Raw genomic sequence first — 20,308 nt, 5'->3', positions numbered from 1 at the left:
AAAATGGAATATCTGCTGAAAAGACCAACCCTCCAAACTGCATTGAAGAACCACACAATGCGTGTCTCTGTTTTCTTGGAAGGTCTGTTTGCTCTATTGTCCGGAATAAAGAAGCATCGAGGCTCGTCTCCTCCAGGAAGGTGTTCTGCTCAGGAATGGTGGTGCTGGGAAGGCTGAAGACAAGATAGCAAATTGGGTCAGTGTGCTGGGAATGTCTTTGAACATATCCACAGGGATTTTTGTATTACAAACCAAGAGTGAAACAGGACCCTCAATTTCCCTCATCACACCAGTCTTCTCTTGGAAGTAGCACAAATGAGTTCTTGTATTGGATTTTTTTTTTTTACTTTGCCTTTTTTTTTTTCCCACTCAACATCTGCCTTGGAGATTAGGTTTGTGAGGCATCTATTCTGCTCTTTTCCTCTGTGCTGGACCTGCCTCTGTGGTGTTCTCTGTGCATGATAAGTGTTGTGAGCAGCGCCCTATAAGGCTCTACAGGAAGAGAGCAGATGACAGCACTGCCACCGCGCTGATTGCTGTTAGGATAACTGGCCTTTCTCACACCTCCTGCCCTGAGCCAGAGTGGGGCTGTGGAAATGCCCTTAAGGGTCAGGCTGTTTTTCACTCCTTGTGTCTTTTCTTCTGCTCTTCCCCTCGGACATCTCATAGTTGTGTTGTATTGATTTCAGGTGCTGTGCATGCACCCGTGCCCAAGTGCTCTGCACTTCTTGCAGCAGCCCAGGTGCTGTCCCATTGAGGTTCTGCAGCCACATCAGGCTGTGATTTCAAAAGCAAAATGGTTATGTTTCTTAATATGATGCTAGACTGAAACGGGTTACTTCTGCTTTTTGGTCAGCCCTGCAGAATAGACTTCCATTCGATGTTTTTGTTGCTCCCTTTGGTATTACACTGATGATAGATAAATAAGCTGAGTAATTTTCCAAGCATTAGGCCAGTTTCTTTTTGCATCACATCCTAGGCATTGAAATACAGGTGAAGCTTGGAGGACACAAGTATATTAATCTGAACATTTTACAAAGAAACTCCAACTCCTTATGGAAGTTATGGATCCTCAAGACTTTTCTCTCTCTTCCTGCCCCTGCTCAGGGCTTTGTACTACACAGTGGAGTCAGGCTGAGGTATGGACACATATGATGTATGGTTAAAAACTGATATGGTCAAGTAAAGCATGCTAGGAAAACTGTGACAGCACACAAAAGCAGATAGGAAAGTGTCTGTCTTTGATTTCTTTGATTTCATTTTATTTCCCTTTAGTCATTCTGAAGACAAGACAGACAGGAAAAACGTTTGTCCTTTCTTAGAACTCGAAGGAGCTGAGGAGCAGCCCTGGGGCAGAGCGTGCCGCCCTGCTGCCCAGCATATGACCCTCTTGCTGCTTCTCCAGCAGGAGAAAGGATGCATTTGCTCTTCTGCTTCTGCAGCTCAAGTTATGAGGGCATTGAGGACTGCAGAGGATGAGGAGAGTACATCCTTTGTCCACAGGGAGTACCGTCGTATGCTAGAGACACACACCAAGAATCAGAGCTATGTGGTCACGAGCTCTGGCCCCTGTGATTAAGTTGTGTGGAGTAAGTAGCAGAGCTGTTGGGAGGAAAGGCTTCAGCTCTGTGTCTTTTTTTGTGAGTGTAGTGGGTTGCAGTGCTGTTCTGTGGTGGGAATGAATCTGTCTGAAGTCTGTAGTTAAGTATGGTTTGCAGCCTCACAGCTTGTCTGTGGTTCTTTCCATCACTTTCTAGTTCTTGTAATTAAATATAGTGCCACTGCTGACTGTGAGGAATGCATAAATCCATTATTATTAGTAGTATTATCTTCACTGGCTAAGGTGAATCCATTTCCACTGATAACTTCCTTTTCTCTCTATTGCCTGTACTTGATTGTTGATGGGACAAGAGTGATTGCCCCTGCCTGGTGTCTGTTCCTGTGAGAGAGCAGGAAAGAAGCTTCTGGATGTATGTGAGCAGAAAAGGAGCTTCCTGGTCTATTTGCCCTCCTCTTTTTATTTTATTTCTCTATTTTTTTTTACCTCTTCCAATCATGGCACCTAAGGCCAAACCTCTTCAGCCATTTCAAAAGTGCTTCCTGGGCTGTGGAGTATTCCCCTGCATGATGAAGGTGAGGTTAAGGACAAAGGAGGAGGGAAGAACTGCTCCTTTCTTCTGCTTCTTCAAGCTTTAATGAGCTTGAAGGTTTTTAATTGCAAATGACAAACGCAGTTCCTTAAGTGTGAAGCTGATCCAGAGCATTCTGCCACGGCCGGCGTGCTCCATCAACCCTGGAGCTTCTCTACCTGATGGTCCCTGCAGCCCATGTGGGCTTGTTTTCCTCTCTCCTGCTCTTCAGCTCTCTTTCAGGTAGAGTCAAGGAAGCTCCTGAGCACTCTGAACACAAACCATGGGTCGGAGTTGCAGTTTGGAGGGTTCAGTACCAGTGCTTTGAATGTTATACCAGTGCTTTGAAGTGCCTCATTTTCTGGTGGAATAGATGGATTTGGGGTTTCCATATACTTACTTCCAACCTATTGCTTAACAGTTTCTTCTCTTGAACATATGAACTAAGGAGTAGTTCTTCAGATCAAGAAGCTGTGATGGTGAATATGTGAGGGACTTCTTTGTGCTGCTGATATCACTGAAAATTCAGAAGTTTCACCACAGTGAGAATTCCATTTTGAAAACATGTAAACAAGAGTGGGAAAGTGTAAAAATTGCCAACCTGAATCCCATGTTATGGCACTATTAGGTGACTGGGCTATCAATGAAGGGATGCAGGGACTTAGCACGGGCTTGAAGGACCAGTCTGTCCATTTCAGACACAGGCTGGTTGGCTGCCTTTACAACCTGCTATTGCTTATATCAAGCAGCTCAAAGAAATGCATGGATAGATGAGTTTTACCCCCTTGTACTCCAAGTGTGACTTCAGAGCTGTGTTCCAGCTGATGCAGACCCTCCCTGCTGTACTGTCCTACCTCTGCACTCCTAAAAGCTGATTCCATAGAGCAAGACTCTTCAACTGTGTTTGGTGAATTGTACAAGATTATACGTCTCAGACTGGTGGCACATGCTTTTGTGAAAGCAATACTTATTGTTAGGAAAGAGTTTGGAATTAAAATCCCTGCGGGTAGCCTGCTCAGTCCTGCTGCTAAATTCCAGGGTTCTTTTTTCCCATATTGCAGGGTAGGTACTGGAAAATTGAGAAGATCCTGCAGATAACTTGCAACATCTGAAAGAGCAATCAGTAAGCAAAAATGGAAGACTAGGAACCACGGTCTGATCTACGGCTGCGTCCCCACCAGCTGAGTCCAGTGTTGCAGGCCTATTTATCACTCTGTCATCAGGAAGAGGGCTTGCAGGCAGATTTGTCTAGGTAGATGTTGCACAGCTTTGACAGCTGTTTCCCATCAATCTGTAAGTCTGTGGGGCAACCCGCACATGGTCAGTTCTCACTTAGGCTGCCAGAACTTTGGTTCATGCTGTTTGTGCCTCTGAAGGTATTTGTACAGAAGTGATGTGCTTTCACGGGCATTCATGGCACTAATTCATTTCAATCTCTTTTGAGCTTCACAGTGTAAAAAAGCTTGCTCTCGTGCTGCTTGGATTTGGGCTGCTGGCCTGCTTTGCTTTTCCTCATTGGGTTTTGGCAGCGTGCTTCTATCCGCTGTATAACAGCGAGGAAGGACAGCCCTCCTATTTGCAGTTCTGTGAAAGCCACGCACACAGTGTGCAGTGCAGTGTTTATTCTTTGTGAGTAAGACGTGGGTAGTGATAGCAGGTTGTACTCACCATCCTGGCCTGGCTCTGAATGGCACTGACAACATCATGAGAAACAGAGGAGGGGTGCAGACTTCTCTTCCAGTGGGCTAGCTCATCTTTTGGGCACATTGAGGAACGAGGGGCTTGTTTATTATTCTGCTGTCACGGAGAGATGATGTCTGTATATCTTTCTGTGTGCTATTTACAGCAGAGAGGCTGCCTTTTCCCTGGTGATCAGCAAAAAAAATCTCCAGTATATCATGGGGAGGGAGGAGAGGCTGCTGCAGGTTTCATTGTGAGTGAATGTGGAATGCCTCCTGCAGATGCTTTGTTGTGCTGTGTTGGCATTGGTAGCTGTCTCTTTGTGCTCACTCTTGTGTTAAGGACTTCAGTAGGGTTATAGTGGTAGTGTGTGTGTGTATGTATGTACATGGGTATTTCTCACAAGTGAAGAAAGTGTGGGACAAAAGGGTAAAGCTGTGCACGCCCTTGCTCAGAAGTGGAGTACATCTAGTAGATCCTATATCTGCAATTTTCTTTAAGCTGGGGTAGAGATATTCTTTATTCTGCTTAATGGGGGCGGTGTGTCAATGGCTTAAACATAAGCTATTCTGCTCTCGACAAGAAAAATGACAAGAAAGGACTTCGTAGCTTGAAGCTCTGAGCTAGAACTGCCCTTAAGTTACGCTGGTGTCCTTATGTGCTTTATCACTTCTATGTATGCAGTTGTGAACAGATAGCGAACTAGATTGGGGAACTGATGCACTTTGTAACTGTCTGTTCTTTCTGACTGGATCAGTGTCATTGCTGGAGAAGCCTGTCACTGCATCCCACTAATACTGCTGCTGGCCCAGGGTGGGAGTGGGGAGCCAGAAGGGAGGAGGAAAAGAGTTCTTCCTTGAGGGAAATGTCACTGCTGGGCAATGCAGCGCTCACTGTGCTCTTCAAAGTTGAATTTATTCCTCCTTTCTCTACTGACCAACCAAAGAAATGCTCCATTTCTGTCTTTCATGCTTGCTTCCTATGGTTTGACCAATATTTCTGTTTCAGAGTTCTCACTAGCCGTTCAGAACCATGTCTGACAACGGAGAACTGGAAGACAAGCCACCAGCTCCTCCTGTGCGGATGAGCAGTTATGGGGGAAAGGACCCGTTGTCTGCCAACCACAGCTTGAAACCTCTGCCCTCCGTACCAGAAGAGAGAAAACCTAGGAATAAAATCATCTCCATATTCTCTAGCACTGAAAAAGGTAAGATGCCTTAATTTTCTCTCTCTGTTTCTTTATTCTTCCAGGTATTGTCGTGTGTTATGCATTTGAGTCCATAATCTGCACGTGTGATTGTGGAATTTCTTTACTGCAGCCTGCCTGGGATTAGCCTGCCATATTAGAGAAAATGCAGGAAGTTTGGTCTTTGTGTTCAGTGAGTTGTTCTTTCCCTTTGCCCTGGGTTGCTTGAAAATGAAGTGCTCAGGCAGAGGAACTGAATGACTTCTTAAGGAAAACTTCGACCTAGTACTTGTCATGTTTGCTGCCTGTTTTAAAGGAATGTATTTTTCAACAACCCTAATAAATGTTGCTGATTCTTGCATATCATGTTCCCTACCATTTTGCTATGCTAAGCACAGATTTTTAGTTTAAACTGAGCATCCATCTGTTTTGGAAATTACTTGATGTTAATGACCATTAAGGTGGTACCTTTGAGGTAAGAAGTGGGAGAGCACGGGGTGTGTGAAGGAGAATAGGGAAAAATGAGGGCCTTCTACAGTGATCAGATCTGTGTAATTACATATTTCAGGTTTATTGCCAACAGGGGAAAATCTTCCTTTGTGGAGAAATGACTTCTAGCACCTGGTAGGATAGAAGTGTGCAGGGATTTACTGGCCTGACCTGAGTCTGCAGTGTGTTTTGTTACTCTGTACCCTGTAATGTTTTTTATTAAGATTTATTCCTGACAGAAATCAATACTAAATGTTAATGCATGTTGACATCAGTTGTGTTTTTGGACTGACTCAGAAGCTGTCACTGGTAGTTGAGCACAGCCTGTCCCCCACTTTGGGACCATTTGGGCTGTGTATCTGTTCACAAACACTGGGGAATGGATTACAGAAATATGGCATGTACTCCCTATGGAAGAGCACACATTTAGGCAGAGGAATGTATTTTATTGTTCTGTCAGTGTTAGGAAAGAGGCTGCACATTACTGTCTTGTCACAGGGAAGACCTTGCTGCTCTCAGTGCTTTCCAGTTCCGCTCTTGGCTTCCTGCACTGGGTTGTCACCGATGTGTTAGGTAGGCCTGCTTCAGACATGCTGACGCAGGTTTGACTGCTTAAAGAGACTTTGCTTCTCCAGTAGCTCATTCACTCCACTAAGAGTTTCCCCCAGCGCTGGTGTTGGTTCTCACTCAGCTGTGTGAGCAGTCCCTCTGCTGCCATGCCTCACCCCGGAAACAGGTGGAAACAAATGCTTGCAGCAGGCTTCCTGCACTCAGCGGATAGCTTGCCACAGTCTGGCAGTGGTGCTGCAAGGGATGGTGGGTGTGTTTCCAGAGAATGGAAAGATTTGACTACTGTGGCTTTTGGAAGCAGAATAGGTATTTCACAAGGTCACTTATTGTGTAGCAACTGACTGTGGCTACATGACAGCAGTAGAGGTGGTGGTCTTTTTATCTGGTACAGGAAAAAGAGGTAAGTCTGTAAAGCAAACATGAGAAGGAAGTGCAGGCTGGCAGCAACACCTTGAGAGCAAGACTTGGGTCTGTGAAGGAAGGTGCTCTGAATTAATTGCTCTGAATTAATAATACTGAGTAAGACTTGCTTGTGTTGGGAAATGAACTACTAATGCAAGCGGACAGAGTGTGGCTGGAGAGCTTTGTGATGTGTTACAGTGCCTTTAGTTCTCCTCAGACATTTCCTCTTTCCATCTTGATGGTGGGTTCATTCATTGCTGGAACAGCCATGAGGGTGGTTGGGGCCCTGTCTAAGGCCATATAGACTGACCTGAAATTGCTTTAAAATGTGGATACTTCAACTTGTTCTGTAAATACTGATATACCAAAATTCATCTGCGTGCTTGTTTAGCGTGTCTGTGGATCTAGTGATACTTGGTGACACAAAGTGGAAGAAGTCCTTTCTGCAGAAGTTGTGCCACTTTGTCTTTTAGATGTTAAAAAGTATTTAAAACAGTGTCCTTCTGGAAAAAAAAGAAAAAAATTTCTACTGTGTGGTATGATAATGAGATTGGTTTTAGTTGGTTTGTTTGTTGGCATAGCTGAGATGCACCCCCACTGGAAAGACCTGTTTGAGGAAAAGGTGGCTTTTTATTGTGCTGCTGGTAAGCTGTATGCTGGAGTGTATGCAAGATAGTCTTTCAAACTGACTTTGTATTGGAGCCAGTGCAGAGGTTAATCAATTACTGCTAAAATATTAAATTCTCCTTTTCAGAAAATGAAGGGATTCCTTCCCAGAGGATGTACAAGGCTGTTACTGCAGATGGGCAGACATGGTGCAGGGCTGCTGAGGCTGTCTGGCTTTGCTCTGCAGCCTATTGTCCCCTTGATGTCACAGGGTCCCTCCTGGCTGTCTTCATTGAGTCCCTCAGCACAGCTCCTCCCATGGGAGGTGGGCTGGGGGTGGTGGTTGGGCTGGGGCACTTGCTGCAAGCAGCAGGTTGGGCATAAGCAAGGCTCCTGCCCCAGCTCTGAGCTAGTTCTGTGCTGAAATAATCAGCAATGGGATTATTTAATCACTTTGTCAGGGAGCTTTTGCCCCGTTTCCATTGTTCTGGATAAGCGGTGAGATAGTCATCTTTTTTACTAGAGTACTTAATTGCCATGAATTTCCGTGGCCAAGCTTCTGAAGTCAAATGAACCTGTGTGCATTTTTGGAAAGCTTCGAAGCAGTCTTCTCAACCCAGAAATGTTTATTCTGGAGCAGAACTTATTGAAGGAGTGCTGCAGGGAATAGCCCAGGCCCCGGGACTGTGCATGCAATGTGCTCGGAAGGCAGACTCAGAGCAGAGCCCCATGGTTTCAGCTGTGCTTTAGGGACTTGAGGTTTGCCAGTGCCTCCTGGGCTGCTGAGACCCTGCTGCTGGAGCACACTGCAGTGCAAGGCTTTTGCACAGGGGTCCCTTGCATTGAGGTTGGTTTGTGATGCAGGAGGAGTGCGTGGCTAATGCATTTCAGAGGGCTCGGGCTTCACGTGGGGAAAATCTGAAGTGCACTTGTGCTTCAAAATGAGCATTGCCCTTTATTAAAGGGATTCCCATTTAAACTGAGAGCTGTGGGGCAAACATAATTGGAGGTTTAAAAATAGCCTGGCCTCACAGTGGCCTTGTTAACAGAGACTCAAGTACATCTTGCCAAAGCATGGCTCACTGGACTTGCCTCTTCACTGAAGTTTGCTGCTTTCATTTGTTTAAAGTACCTCTGATCTGCTGTTCCCATGGGCAGAGCTGTGTTTCAGCTCCTGCCTGGTGTGCTCAGGAGATGTGTATTTGTAGGAGGATGGGGTTTATTTGTGCAGCACGTTCTGGATGATGTGAGCACCAAGCCATGTTCACTAGCTGTTAAGTGCTCTGGTACAGTAATCTTCCTGAGGAATATAGCCCTTCTTCCTCCTGCTTTCACATAAACAACTGCAAGAGGTTGGGAAGGAGCACGGCTTTCCTTAAAGATGTTGAATGGGAACATTTGACAGTCCGTTTGCTTTTTGGCTCTGACCTGTGCAGCCATATTAAAGATATCCTGTTTATAATAGCTGTGTCTTTCCACTGCATTGTTCAGCTCACGGCAGCCCACATGGCTTTTCGTTTGGAAGCATTGTCCTGAATTCCCGTCCTTCCTTTCCTGCCAGCAAGAGGGGATTTTGGACAGTCTCTGGCTCTGGGTGCTGTGACGTCTGCTTGCCCCATCATTTACCCCAGCAGCATTTAACTGCAGACTCACTAAGCAAGTCCTATTCCATCTGCACTTTTTCTGTGACGAATCTTCATGGCTTTTCATTTCTTAAAGCAAAACAGTTTGTTTGTTTCATAAATGCTACAATAAATGCAGCTGATTCAGCTCTGCTCCATGAGCCTGTAGGGATTCCCAGGAGTAAACATGCTGTTTTCTCAGTATCGGGTGAGACACGCTCCACTGCTCACTGCCGGGGCTCTGCCTTGCAGTGTGAAGCCTCAAGTGTCAGGTCTCCTGCAGAGCAAACAGCAGCTCCTCTGCCTGGGGGAAGCAAGCAGGGCTCGGCCTTTGTTTCCTGAAACCTTCCAACTTTGAACCTTTTCTCTAAGTAAAGGGAACGTAATGGTGCCTAACTGGGTTTTGTATTTAGAATTCAACAGAAACAGAAGACAATTTGCAGGGAATGGCAATGGGGTAAGAAATTCCCAAGCCAAACCTTGTGCATTATAAAATATCTAAATGTAATTGTGTGGGTTGGATCGTGCACGTGGTCCCTCTCATTATCTGTTTCTGCTTCTGGTGTTTCTTAGATTTGCTTTCTTGTTATTTTTTTTTTCTTTCCCTTTTTAGTTTAAATTACATAGTTGGTCTGAGGCTATCAATTTTTATCTTCATTGAGGAAGGCGTAGTTTGTATTAATTACCTTTAGTTGAAGCAGTGAGACAACAGAGTTTTAACTGTCTTTAGGGTGAACTTGAGATTGAACTGAAGTTTCCTTCAGTGCTTTTCTTAATCCATATGAAAATGGTGTTTTTTTCCCCTTGTGAATGTTTCATGTGTTCCAGAGCTCCTTGTGCTCTGGGGCTCATAAACTCTGATGTGATTCCTGCCACAGTACAGTGATTTGAGTGAAAGGAGTTGGTGATTGTTACATGAAGTCTAGAAGATATCACGCCCCTGTGTTGTATGTGTGAACACTGCCGTCCAGCAAAAAGAATAATGGTTGCATTCATCCCAATTGTTTTACTTGGATTTCTTATATGAAATGGGGACAGTGGGACTTTAAATCATTACTCAGCAGATCTCTCCTTGCATTTTCAGGAAGCAAGAAGAAGGAAAAGGAACGACCAGAAATCTCCCCGCCGTCAGACTTTGAGCATACTATCCATGTTGGCTTTGATGCTGTCACTGGAGAGTTCACTGTAAGTTGCTGAGAAAACAGCTGTGGGTCAGTGCTGCAGAGGACACTGTGGTATTTTAGAATGAAGAGTTTATCTCTTTGTTCTTATCAAAGAAATAATTATGCTGTGTATTTATAAAGCACACCAAATAATGAGACTGTGACCTGTTAGTGTTTCTGCAGTGGTCGGTATCACATCCAGTGCTTTGTCACCTGGGAGAGCCTTCCTTAGGAAACGCTGCAGGGAAGGAAAGCTCCCTCTTTAGTTTGCTTTCAGTAGTTTGTAATGCTTGTGCTGTTGAGTGCAGTATTCCCATTCCTCATGACAGACTGAATATGCCAGGAAGGCACAGTGTTAGGTGGCCACAGTGGGCTGGAGCCCCTGAATGGTTGGGCTGCTGAGACATCCAGAGGTATTTCAGCTGTGACTCTTTCATCACCTTTATAAGTCTCTATCACACATTTTGGTGTGCTTAAGGCTGTACATGTTTTGTTTTGCTTGGAGGAAAGAAGCTTGTTCTGCTTTTTAAATGGCTTTTTATTTCAGGGAATGCCAGAGCAATGGGCTCGGTTGCTACAGACCTCAAACATCACCAAGTTAGAACAGAAGAAAAACCCTCAGGCGGTACTAGATGTGCTGAAATTCTACGACTCCAAAGACACAGCAAAACAGAAATATCTGAGCTTTTCTGCTCCAGGTGAGATGCAAGTATCCACAAATTATACTGGAAGGGGAATTGGGTGTTCCTTTTTGTGAACTGTAAATCAGATTCAAATGCTGAAAGAGCAACCTACTTTTCAATAAGGAACAAGCATTCAAAGGTGGATTTAAAACTTACTGGAAACTGTCTTTATCCAGTAAATTTCCCATTTTAAGTGGAAAGGGGAAGAAATGGAACTGGATAATTCAAAATAGCAGCCAAAAATAAGCACAGCCCATTAAGAAGCTGGGTATCTGTGACTGATCAGCTGGCTTTGTAGTGGAGAACTTGCTCCTCTGGTCTGTGATTGAACTATGTACCTAGATGCTTGCTATCTGTGAACTTGCATGTTTCTTTTACACACATGATGACACCAAAGATGCAAAATAAGTCATTGCTCTGGGTCAGTGGCTACATGATGGGGCTGGGAGAACGACTGTCCTACAAACGCACACAGTTCCTTTTATGTAGTTCCCTTCCAAATGACTCGCAGTCTGAAAATAGCTTGGTAATAAGGCTTTATGATGTTCTCATCCTTGACTCAAAATACAGCTAATGGAACACATATATCCATTTAATCATTAATTCACATCTCAGTAAACAAGGGTGCATGAGTGCGATGGGCAGTACTGAGTTTGGAAAACTGTACAGGTGAGGTGAAGAGCAAGTGGGGAAACAAATAGTGCTGTCTGCTTTAGAAACTTCCTTCTGCATGGAGATAGAGTGCAGTACTGGTTTCTTTCACTTGTTACTGTCAGATTTTGTTTTCTGAGAGGTGAAGAAATCCATGAAGTGATCCCTGTTCTTTGTGCAGTTTACTTTTTATTTTTTTATTTCTTTCTGAGGATTTTGTCTTTTTCATTTTTTCCTATTTAGAAAAAGATGGTTTCCCTTCAGGAACACCAACGGTGAGTGAGTTTACTTTACTTTGTGTCGTCTTAAGCACATATTATTTCAGGTCTCCTGTATTTGCTATATACCAAATCTTAAATCAGTTGCAATAGGTTGCTTATACCAATCAACCTATACTTTTCTTCTGACATGAGTAAGAATAATCCTATATTTTATAGGAGAGCAAACAAAAAAAAAACCCGAAAACAAAATACAGATACTTAACATTGCAAAGGAAACAATTTTGTTTATATTTGTGTTTTCTTAAACTTTGGGGAAAAAAAATGTAGACCAATGCCAAAGGTTCAGAGCCATCAACAGCTGTGGCAGATGACGATGACGATGATGAAGAAGCACCTCCTCCTATTATTGCTCCGCGGCCAGATCACACGAAATCGGTGAGAAGCTATAAAATTTATGGGTTTTGTGATTATCCTGAGCTGCCCACCCAGCTTGCTGAGTCTCAGGATTCCCTGATTTATTTGACTGTGGTGGATGTACATACTGCTGTTCTGCTGTCTGCTTGTTTTCACTCCAGGAGCACAAAAATGTGAATTATCTGTACTCATCAATTGGTACTAATTCTGCTTCACAGAGACTGAAGTGACATTTCTAAACTTACATGATGAGATAAGGCTGCAGTAGTTATTTGCAGCTGTAAACTTGCATTGTTTCTCAAATGCATGGCTACTGAACAGCTCAAAAGGAAACAGAATAAAGCTCTACGAAAATCCCTGGGACTGGGGGCAACTGGGAAATTCCCAGGCATTAATGATGCTTTTCATGCTAAAGCACAAATCTTTTTTTGTCTATTTAGGGGTAGTTGTCCTCACTATCCAATATTGATTCCTATTCTGTGAAAGGTGAAAATCGCAGCAATGAAGTAAAAGTGAGGGCCCTTTCAGCTGTTTAGCTAGCATGGGTTGCAAAGAATAAGCAAGTAGAAAACCCTAAAAATGTTTGTCTGTGGCAGTTAATCTCCAAGTGTCTGTTCTGGGCAGAAAGAGTCTGCCTCTTTCTTTTGGAGGCCAGTTAGCTTGCTAGCATCTTGTCTTACTGAAACCTAGTTTCTGCCTCCAAGCTGTTATGTAAAGTGGTGCTTAGAGATCTTTGAAAATTTGTGATTGTTTTCAACTGAAGGTCTGTGATTGTAAATGAGATGCACAATTTAAAAGAGTGAATGTTCTCTTCTAAAAACAGATTTATACACGGTCTGTAATTGACCCCATCCCTGCACCAGCTGGTGACGCTTCTGTTGATGGTGGGACAAAATCAGGTGATAAGCAGAAAAAGAAGACCAAAATGTCAGATGAAGAGATCATGGAAAAACTACGTAGGTGTTTTTCATTTCAGATAAGCAAAGACTTTAGGACTGCTGGGGCAGTGGTCATTAAGCTTTTTCCCTGGGCCCTTATTTTGGTGTAGGGTTGTGTGAATACTGTGCTAGGTTAGTGTCCTGTCAGGCAGTAACTGAGAGGAGCTGCATGCAGAAGTTTTGCTAGTTTCTATGCTTCAAAGCCCTGTTGGGTAAAAAAGATTGTAGAACTTTAGTTTAAAGTTTGGTTGTAATACTGCTATCAGTGAGTGTAATATATCCATAATACCTCAAAATATTCTTGCTTCTGTTGTAGCTTGTTCCATAATCTTCTTGAAGATAATTTGTAACCACAGTAATGTTCCTGTGCTTTAGTCAGGAACTGACTGGTTTCTGGAGCAGGCTAACCTAGTGGATTTGTCATAATCTCACGTGGGGTTTTGCTATGTGGAAGACTATTATTAACTTGAGATAATGGGAAATGGCATGATCTGTCTTGTTAAGAGTAAAACCTAGCAGAATGATTGTCTGAAGCTGGGCCTTTTGTGACTGGAACTGAACCAGGAGCCTTTGGCTGTTCTGTACTATTAGTGCTGATCCACTCTTGGAGGTCTCTTGGCCAAGCCAGTCTTGCTAAAGGGGAACAGTGGGATTGATGTGTTTTTTACCATGAGCTGGCAGAAACTGGCTGTGCTACAATAGCAGAGAACATTTCCAAAACCCATGGTAGGATTCTGTGAGGCAATATTCTTTTCTTTTTTTTTAGGTACCATTGTGAGCATAGGTGATCCCAAGAAAAAATACACCAGATATGAAAAAATTGGGCAGGGGTAAGTGTTGGTCCCAACTTTTATTCCCTGTGAGTTGGTTCTAAAGGCAGCGTGCACCGTTCTGTCTGCTGCTGTCAGGTAGTCACCTCTTACTGAAGCCCAACAGGAGCGTTGGCTGTATTAGGCATTGATAAAAAGATGATAAATGATTTACAGGGAAGTTCTGAATTGCAAAAGCATAGCCCTGTGACCCCTCTCTGGGTGTATTTAGTCCTCTTCCAGTAAGATCCATTCAACCATTTTGTAATATGACTACTGAATATCTCGAGGGTACATCAGAAGGCTTTCTGTGTGCTAAGCTAACATTGTTACCTTGACTGATTTACTGCACTAGTGTTCCTATGAGTTCTTCTGAGCAAAAAATACATTGAACTCTAGCTTATCCAGCTTTCATTATATGTAGCTGACTCATGCTATATACTTTCCAAATATCTTTGCGTTTATGAAAGGGCTTCCCCTGGAGGAAGATGAAAAGTAATACGTGTTGCAGAAAGGGCTTCTCAGCTTTCATGCTTGCAGTTAGCAGCACAAATTGTAGGGCCTTAGCAGAGTTCAGGAGGCACAGATTGTCTCATAAATGAGTGTACTTTTGATGAATTTGCACCAGCTAACTGACACTTCTGTGATATTGCTTATTTTTAACACCTTTTTTATAAAGCTCTTAAAACTTTGAAGACTGACACGACTTTGTGATTGTCTGTTCAGCTGCATGTAATGCTGTTTTTCTTCACAGGGCTTCAGGTACAGTTTTCACAGCTATTGACGTGGCTACTGGGCAGGAGGTAAGATTCCCATTTTCACTTCATTGAAAGTACTTTTCCCATAAATATGTTCTTTAGTGGCTGAAATAATCTGGCTAGATTTCTTTCAGTGGCTCCAATCTCTGTTATTACCTCCCAGAAGAATGTTTGTCATGGTCATTTGTAACAGTGTGTGCCTTGTTTCGTAGTAATCAGATGATGAGAGCTAAAAATAGAGGTTTTTTTCTTTCCAGTGTAGAGCAGAGGGAGTGAGATGTTCCAGATATGGGCTCTGAAAACTGTTTATCCTTCGAATATTGGGGGCAGTAGCACCCCAGATTTCCAGAAATAAAACATATGGTCTTTCAGATACACCTTATCGATATGGAAACAGCTTGTCCCCATATTTTTTCTTCTAATTAAAATGCCCTTTTCACATTCTGCTCTGTTTTCACTACTTGATGCCTCCAAACTCATCTAGTAAAGGTGATGACATCAACAGAATTCTGCCTCCTTGTCATTCAGGTATAATCTCTAATTCCCTAGGACTAAAACGCTAGGAATTAAATGCTTTAGTTTTTCCTTAATCTTCTTTGGAAAGTCTGAAAATAACCATTCGTTTTGTTGCTGGTACGTAGTTGCCCTTTCATCAGTAACCACATCTATCAGTACTGTAGTAGAATATTACACTCTAATAAATGCAAGCCTCTCAGTTGTCTTGGTACATTGTCTCTTAATATGCTTCCTGCACCCTGCAGCACTTCATGTCCTCTTACTGCAGAGTGAAAGTTTGGCCTTACTTCCTTTCTTAGAGCTTCTCTGTCTTGTTAGGCAGATGGTTTAAGAATTGATTGCTTGTGTTCTCTGTCTTCATGTGTTAAACTGATGCTGTAGTCTGACTTCCTCAGTGCCTAATGTCTGCGGAAGAGAAGGAAGCTCTGAGAGTTCTGTCCAGTGGTGAGAAGCTCAAAGAAGGTTTTCACTGCTGTTTTCAGTTCCCTAGTGGGGAAAGGTGTAGAGAGTAGGGAGATAGCATCCTCTTAGGGATGCACAGTAGTGACAAGACAAAAGGAAGTACACATAATACCTTAAAGAATGTTAAAGCTAGGTATTAGAAATTGTTCTTTCTCACAGAGTGACCAGACATAGGACAGGGGCCCGAAGAGGTGATGGAATCCTTGCTCGTCGAGATCTCCATTCAAAACTGAGTTGGGCAAGGCCCTCACTTTGGGCAGAAGGGTGGCCCTGAGGTCCCTTCCAGTCTGTGTTAATTTGTGATTCTTTGCCACCTGTTCTCTTGTTTTGCTGCCCTTGACTATATGCTAGGGATCGTTTCTGCAAGATTGTATCAGTTATTGGGTTAACAATTCTTTTAATTCTTTTTTTTTTTTTAAGAGTCTGGAGTACATAATCTAATGAGCTTATTTCTTGGACAAGAACATTCTTCCCTTCTCTTTCTGGAATAGGTTATTGTCTTAATTGCTTTGGGAGACTTTTCTGGGCTTTCTTTCTCTGTAGAGCGTTATGTCTCATGACAGCATTTTCCCTATGACAGTCACTACAGAAAACTGATGTTTCTTCTTTTCCTACCTTGACTACGCCAGTACCTGCATACAGCTTCGTGGCAGGTCATTTCAGTTCTCTGATTCTGAGTTCTCTCTCAGACTCAGGCTAATTCCTTTACTTGTACAGTGAGAAACTATTTACTCCTTATCTTGCTGTATATTTGAACATTCTCACTTACCTGTTTGATAATTTGCTACGTCTTGTTCTTCAGTGCTTTCTCTGTTGAATTGTTCTATTGATCTTTTCTGTCCATGATGATTTTTGCAGCTCCTTCTGACTTCCAGCATTCTCAGACCCAAACACTAAGCTATTCAGAAGAAGATGGAAAAAAAAAATTGCTTGCCTTGCCTTGGATGACAGCTCTTAGTAGCTACAAGCATCTGTTCTGCTTTAGGCCTGTTAGGAATTTAGGCGACTGTCTTTTTATCTCCTGAAAGTTTCCTTTGCTATCTGTTTTGGCTTTTGCTAGATTGGAGGTTTTGGATCATTTCAGCTGCTGGAATATGATGTTGGCTATCAGTATGAGTTGTATGCTAATGAAGTTGTACTCTTTCAAGTTGTATGCTAATAAGGAGACAGCTTGCCAGCTGCCAGACAAGCTGTGCCAAACTCCCTAATTCTGTTATGGTATCTCTCACCTCTTCTAAGCTTCTGCTGTGTTATGAATGACTGCAAGGTTTTGATACTCAAGTTTGAGTGATTGTCGTTTCATTTTGTCCTCGTCAGGTTGCTATCAAACAGATAAACCTGCAGAAACAGCCCAAGAAGGAGTTGATTATTAATGAGATCTTGGTAATGAAGGAACTAAAGAACCCCAACATAGTCAACTTCCTGGACAGGTAAATGAAGACAGCTGGCTGGTTCCTTCATTCCTAGGGGTTTCAGAAGTTTTAATTTGATATTCTAGTTAGAGACCCAAACTTCCTGTTTATCAGGGTCTTAAAAACAAACAAGGCTATATTTAGACTGTCATCTTTAAAAAAAAAAAAAAAAATTTAAGTCATCTGTTAAGAGGAATGGTCTTAACGAATCAGTATGAAGCTTTCTGTCATGAATACAGTGCTGCTGTGGGTCAATGGTGTACAAGAATACAGCTGGAAAACACTGTGGTGTAGAGTGTTATCCTGCCCATTTAGAAAGCAGAGGGCTTTTATTGCCAACATTTACATTTCAAGCTACCTGCCAGAGATCAGCTTTCTTTACATATCCTCTCGAAGTGTTTGTGAATCATTTCCTTGACCAGAAGTCATAGTGCCCTTAGCAGTCATTTTTCAGTTCTCAGTCTCTCTTGGTGGCATGTGGGCATGCTTTTCATTTTGTGTTTGCAGTTACCTCGTAGGAGATGAACTGTTTGTGGTGATGGAGTATCTAGCTGGAGGCTCACTAACAGATGTGGTTACGGAAACATGTATGGATGAAGCACAGATTGCTGCTGTTTGCAGGGAGGTGAGTATTGAATTTGATGAGTGAAGGAATGCGTGCTCTACTCACAGAGGTTTTATGATGCACATATATCACAAGTAATTGCAACAGTTGCTGTTGGATGCATTCAGTTTGGAAGAAAGAATGATACTAAGAGCACAATTCAATATTAAAATCAGAGAGATGCCTGGAAAATAACAGAGTGAATCTAACTCAGAAAATTGTGTTTGCAACCTGGAACACAGAAAGATGATGCTAGTTGTGAGCCGGGTGTTCTGGAATGTTAAATGTCGGGGCAAATAAAGGTGAACTTGATGCACACTGTCCCTGTCCTGTTTTAGTAACTGTTTTCCTTGCATGGTAAATCTGTAGTTCTGCTTTCTTTGTGGATTTCCTTGGAAAATAATTCTCCAGAAAATTCCAACTGGAGAAATTTTGAGTACGATTTTGAGAGTTAAAAATATGTGATGTTGGAAAAGTTATCAGTGATTTCTGACCTAGGTCAGAGTGCCAGCATCTAGCTCAGGATTTATTTATTATGGCAAAGGAAGAAGTAATTGTATTATCTGCTGTGCAGAAGAAGCTTAGGCTTTCAAAGCCCCGCTTGGCTACATGAACATGACATCTGCTTTTGATGATTCATCCCAAGGGAGGGGATGGAAAGCAAACTTGTACATTAACATGTATGGACAGGTAATGATTTCCTGAGAAACCGGAGCTGGAAGCAGAGAAAGACTATTTACAGTAATCTTTTCAGAGGTAAAAGTTGAATATTGAGCTGTTGTACTTCATGAGAACCCTGCAGCCCAGGATGCCAGATACCTGTCATTCTGTAAATCAGTACTGCTTTGCTAAAGCAAGCAAAAGTACAAGCTACCTGCTGGGGATTACAGCCATGCCAAGTGGCAAATGCAAAATCTTTTGCTTATGTTAAAAGAGTTTTTTTTTTGGTCTTTCTTCAAACTGCAAAAGTAAATTTCATTATGTTTCTAAGAAGAAACTTTGTGTGAAGGATTTTAATCTAGAAACGAGCAAGAACAGTATTAATGACATTCATAATGAAGATGTTCTCCAGCCTTCACTGTCATAGAGGTTACTTCATGCTGAGGATGAAGCATTCCTGTTGATGAAATTTCTTGCTAAAGGGCTCTCATTTAGTCTCCTACAGTTCAGTTCCTGCATTTGTGGAAATGTCATATACCAAAATGAACATCTGTGATGATGATGAGTTGGATTTCTGGGTTGATTAAGATAGCAGAGAAGCTGTGGTTCAGTTATCTTTGATCTCTAGAGACCTGAAGAATAATTAATTAATTTATGTATTTATTTAGCACAAGAGCTTCCTCTGCTGGTTGTTCTAAATAATAACCAATAGTGTTTTTTCCTCCATGCTGGTTATGGGTTAAAACAATGCTTTGGAATTAATGTTGAGATACATAAACTATTTTCATATGCTGTTCTTTTTTTTTTTTTTCTCCCATCCAGTGCTTGCAAGCGCTTGAGTTCCTCCATGCCAACCAGGTCATCCACAGAGATATAAAGAGCGACAACGTGCTGCTAGGAATGGATGGATCAGTTAAACTAAGTGAGTACCAGGCAGTTGTTTCAGTGTTCTGCTTTCACTTTCCCAATAAGCTTTGCATCAGTGAGCCTACATTGGTAGGAAGACAGCTGACAGGGAAATCTGAGGTGATTTTAATTCTTTGTTATAAAGTGTATAACTTGCAGGTAGCTGGTATGAAAGTGCTGAGGGCCCTAATACTTAAGATTCTGAGGGCGTTATTCCAGAAGGGTGCTGAAGCAAGCCTGTTGTCATGTGAGTGCTTTGGTAAATGAAGCAACTGGCAGCATGCAGTGATGCAAAGATGGAAACGATTGCAAGAGAAGAGTTGCAACAAACTGCAGTTACTGTGTTGGTCTTTTCAGAGTGTCATGACCTGGCTTTAATGTTTTGCCCTTTTCATTAGAAGGTCGCTAACAAGAAAATTGGATATTATTAACAGTTTATATTGCAGTTCAGTCTTAATGCTGCATCTCTACTGGGTCTCCTTTTCTTAGACTGAAAGTATAATACAATTTCATTAATAAAATCATGAAATGACTAAAGGAACTACTTACTTTTCAGGTAATCGTCATGCATGCATGAGCTTGTCTTTAGTAAGTCAGTTTCTGGTGCGTGTAAACGTGGTAGAAAAAAGAACATTGAAACTACCTGAGGTAGCTGTCAGGAATGCTGAGAGAGAGGTGTGTGATCTGACTTCTTGGTGTACAGGAATATACACAGCATTAAACAACCAAAAACGTAAGGGATGGATTTGAGTAAGAATTTGAAATGCCAGAAGAATACATCTCAGCAGTATTCCATACTCAGATGGTTTACAGTCTCATGTTGGTCATGAGATGGAGCGTGAAGAAAGATTGTGTGCAACCTGGCTTGCTTAGCAGCGTTGTTGGATGCTCTGCTCTCTTGTGTAGGAGTTTGTTTGTTTGTTTAAAGGAGTTGTGTGTTTGTGAACAAACAGAATGGATTCAGAAACCAAAGTGAATGATTACAGTAGAGTCACCTGGGGAAGGCTCAAAAATAAGAGGTGTCCATTTAAAGAAGTGTGGTGAAAGGACAGGGCAGCAGCCTGTGGAGAAAAGCACTGCCTCCGGGAGACTGTGCAAAGATGACGGAGAGAGAGCCTGGAGAAAACAGGAGTTAGCTCTGAAAACGTGCTGTGTGAAGGGGAGGTACTATAGTTGTGTTGAGGCTAGCCCTCTGGCTGTGTTTATAGAGCTTCTATCAGCTGCTTAGGTGGAGGGTGGAAGTTGCATCTACTTCAAGCTCTTCCCTTTCTGGAGGAATCTGCAGCAGGAAGAGACACCAGTCTACCTGCTGCCTGAGCGCTGGAAGGAGTGTCCAGCATTTAGGTGATGATGAGATAACATCTTGTGGAAGGAGGCAGCAGCTAGAGGAAGCTTTAAAACCACATGTCCTGCCCAGAAAAGGGGTT

At 42.6% G+C, this 20,308-nt stretch overlaps 1 protein-coding gene across 8 annotated transcripts in view; it reads left to right on the top strand.

Annotated features, from left to right (window-relative positions):
* Nucleotides 1–20,308, top strand: part of PAK2 (p21 (RAC1) activated kinase 2) — a 37,247-nt gene that overhangs the window by 12,830 nt on the left and 4,109 nt on the right. For 5 of the 8 annotated variants that reach the window (XM_025153753.3, XM_422671.7, XM_040705832.2 and 2 more), the window contains exons 2-12: nucleotides 4,818–5,016; nucleotides 9,769–9,869; nucleotides 10,395–10,545; nucleotides 11,425–11,456; nucleotides 11,730–11,837; nucleotides 12,640–12,772; nucleotides 13,521–13,584; nucleotides 14,318–14,366; nucleotides 16,617–16,729; nucleotides 17,219–17,336; nucleotides 18,798–18,897. In XM_025153753.3, coding sequence (XP_025009521.1) covers nucleotides 4,842–5,016; nucleotides 9,769–9,869; nucleotides 10,395–10,545; nucleotides 11,425–11,456; nucleotides 11,730–11,837; nucleotides 12,640–12,772; nucleotides 13,521–13,584; nucleotides 14,318–14,366; nucleotides 16,617–16,729; nucleotides 17,219–17,336; nucleotides 18,798–18,897 — 1,144 coding nt within the window. In that variant the 5' untranslated portion in view covers nucleotides 4,818–4,841. Of the gene's footprint in view, nucleotides 1–82; nucleotides 197–3,190; nucleotides 3,382–4,817; nucleotides 5,017–9,768; nucleotides 9,870–10,394; nucleotides 10,546–11,424; nucleotides 11,457–11,729; nucleotides 11,838–12,639; nucleotides 12,773–13,520; nucleotides 13,585–14,317; nucleotides 14,367–16,616; nucleotides 16,730–17,218; nucleotides 17,337–18,797; nucleotides 18,898–20,308 lie in introns of all 8 variants that reach the window. The other 3 variants (XM_004936995.5, XM_046898543.1, XM_046898544.1) reach the window with 2 other exon arrangements.

This window comes from Gallus gallus, chromosome 9, assembly GCF_016699485.2.
Source record: "Gallus gallus isolate bGalGal1 chromosome 9, bGalGal1.mat.broiler.GRCg7b, whole genome shotgun sequence".
Classification (NCBI taxonomy): Eukaryota; Metazoa; Chordata; class Aves; order Galliformes; family Phasianidae; genus Gallus; species Gallus gallus.
Note: the sequence above shows the minus strand (reverse complement) of the source record. Positions and strands in the feature narration are given on the sequence as shown.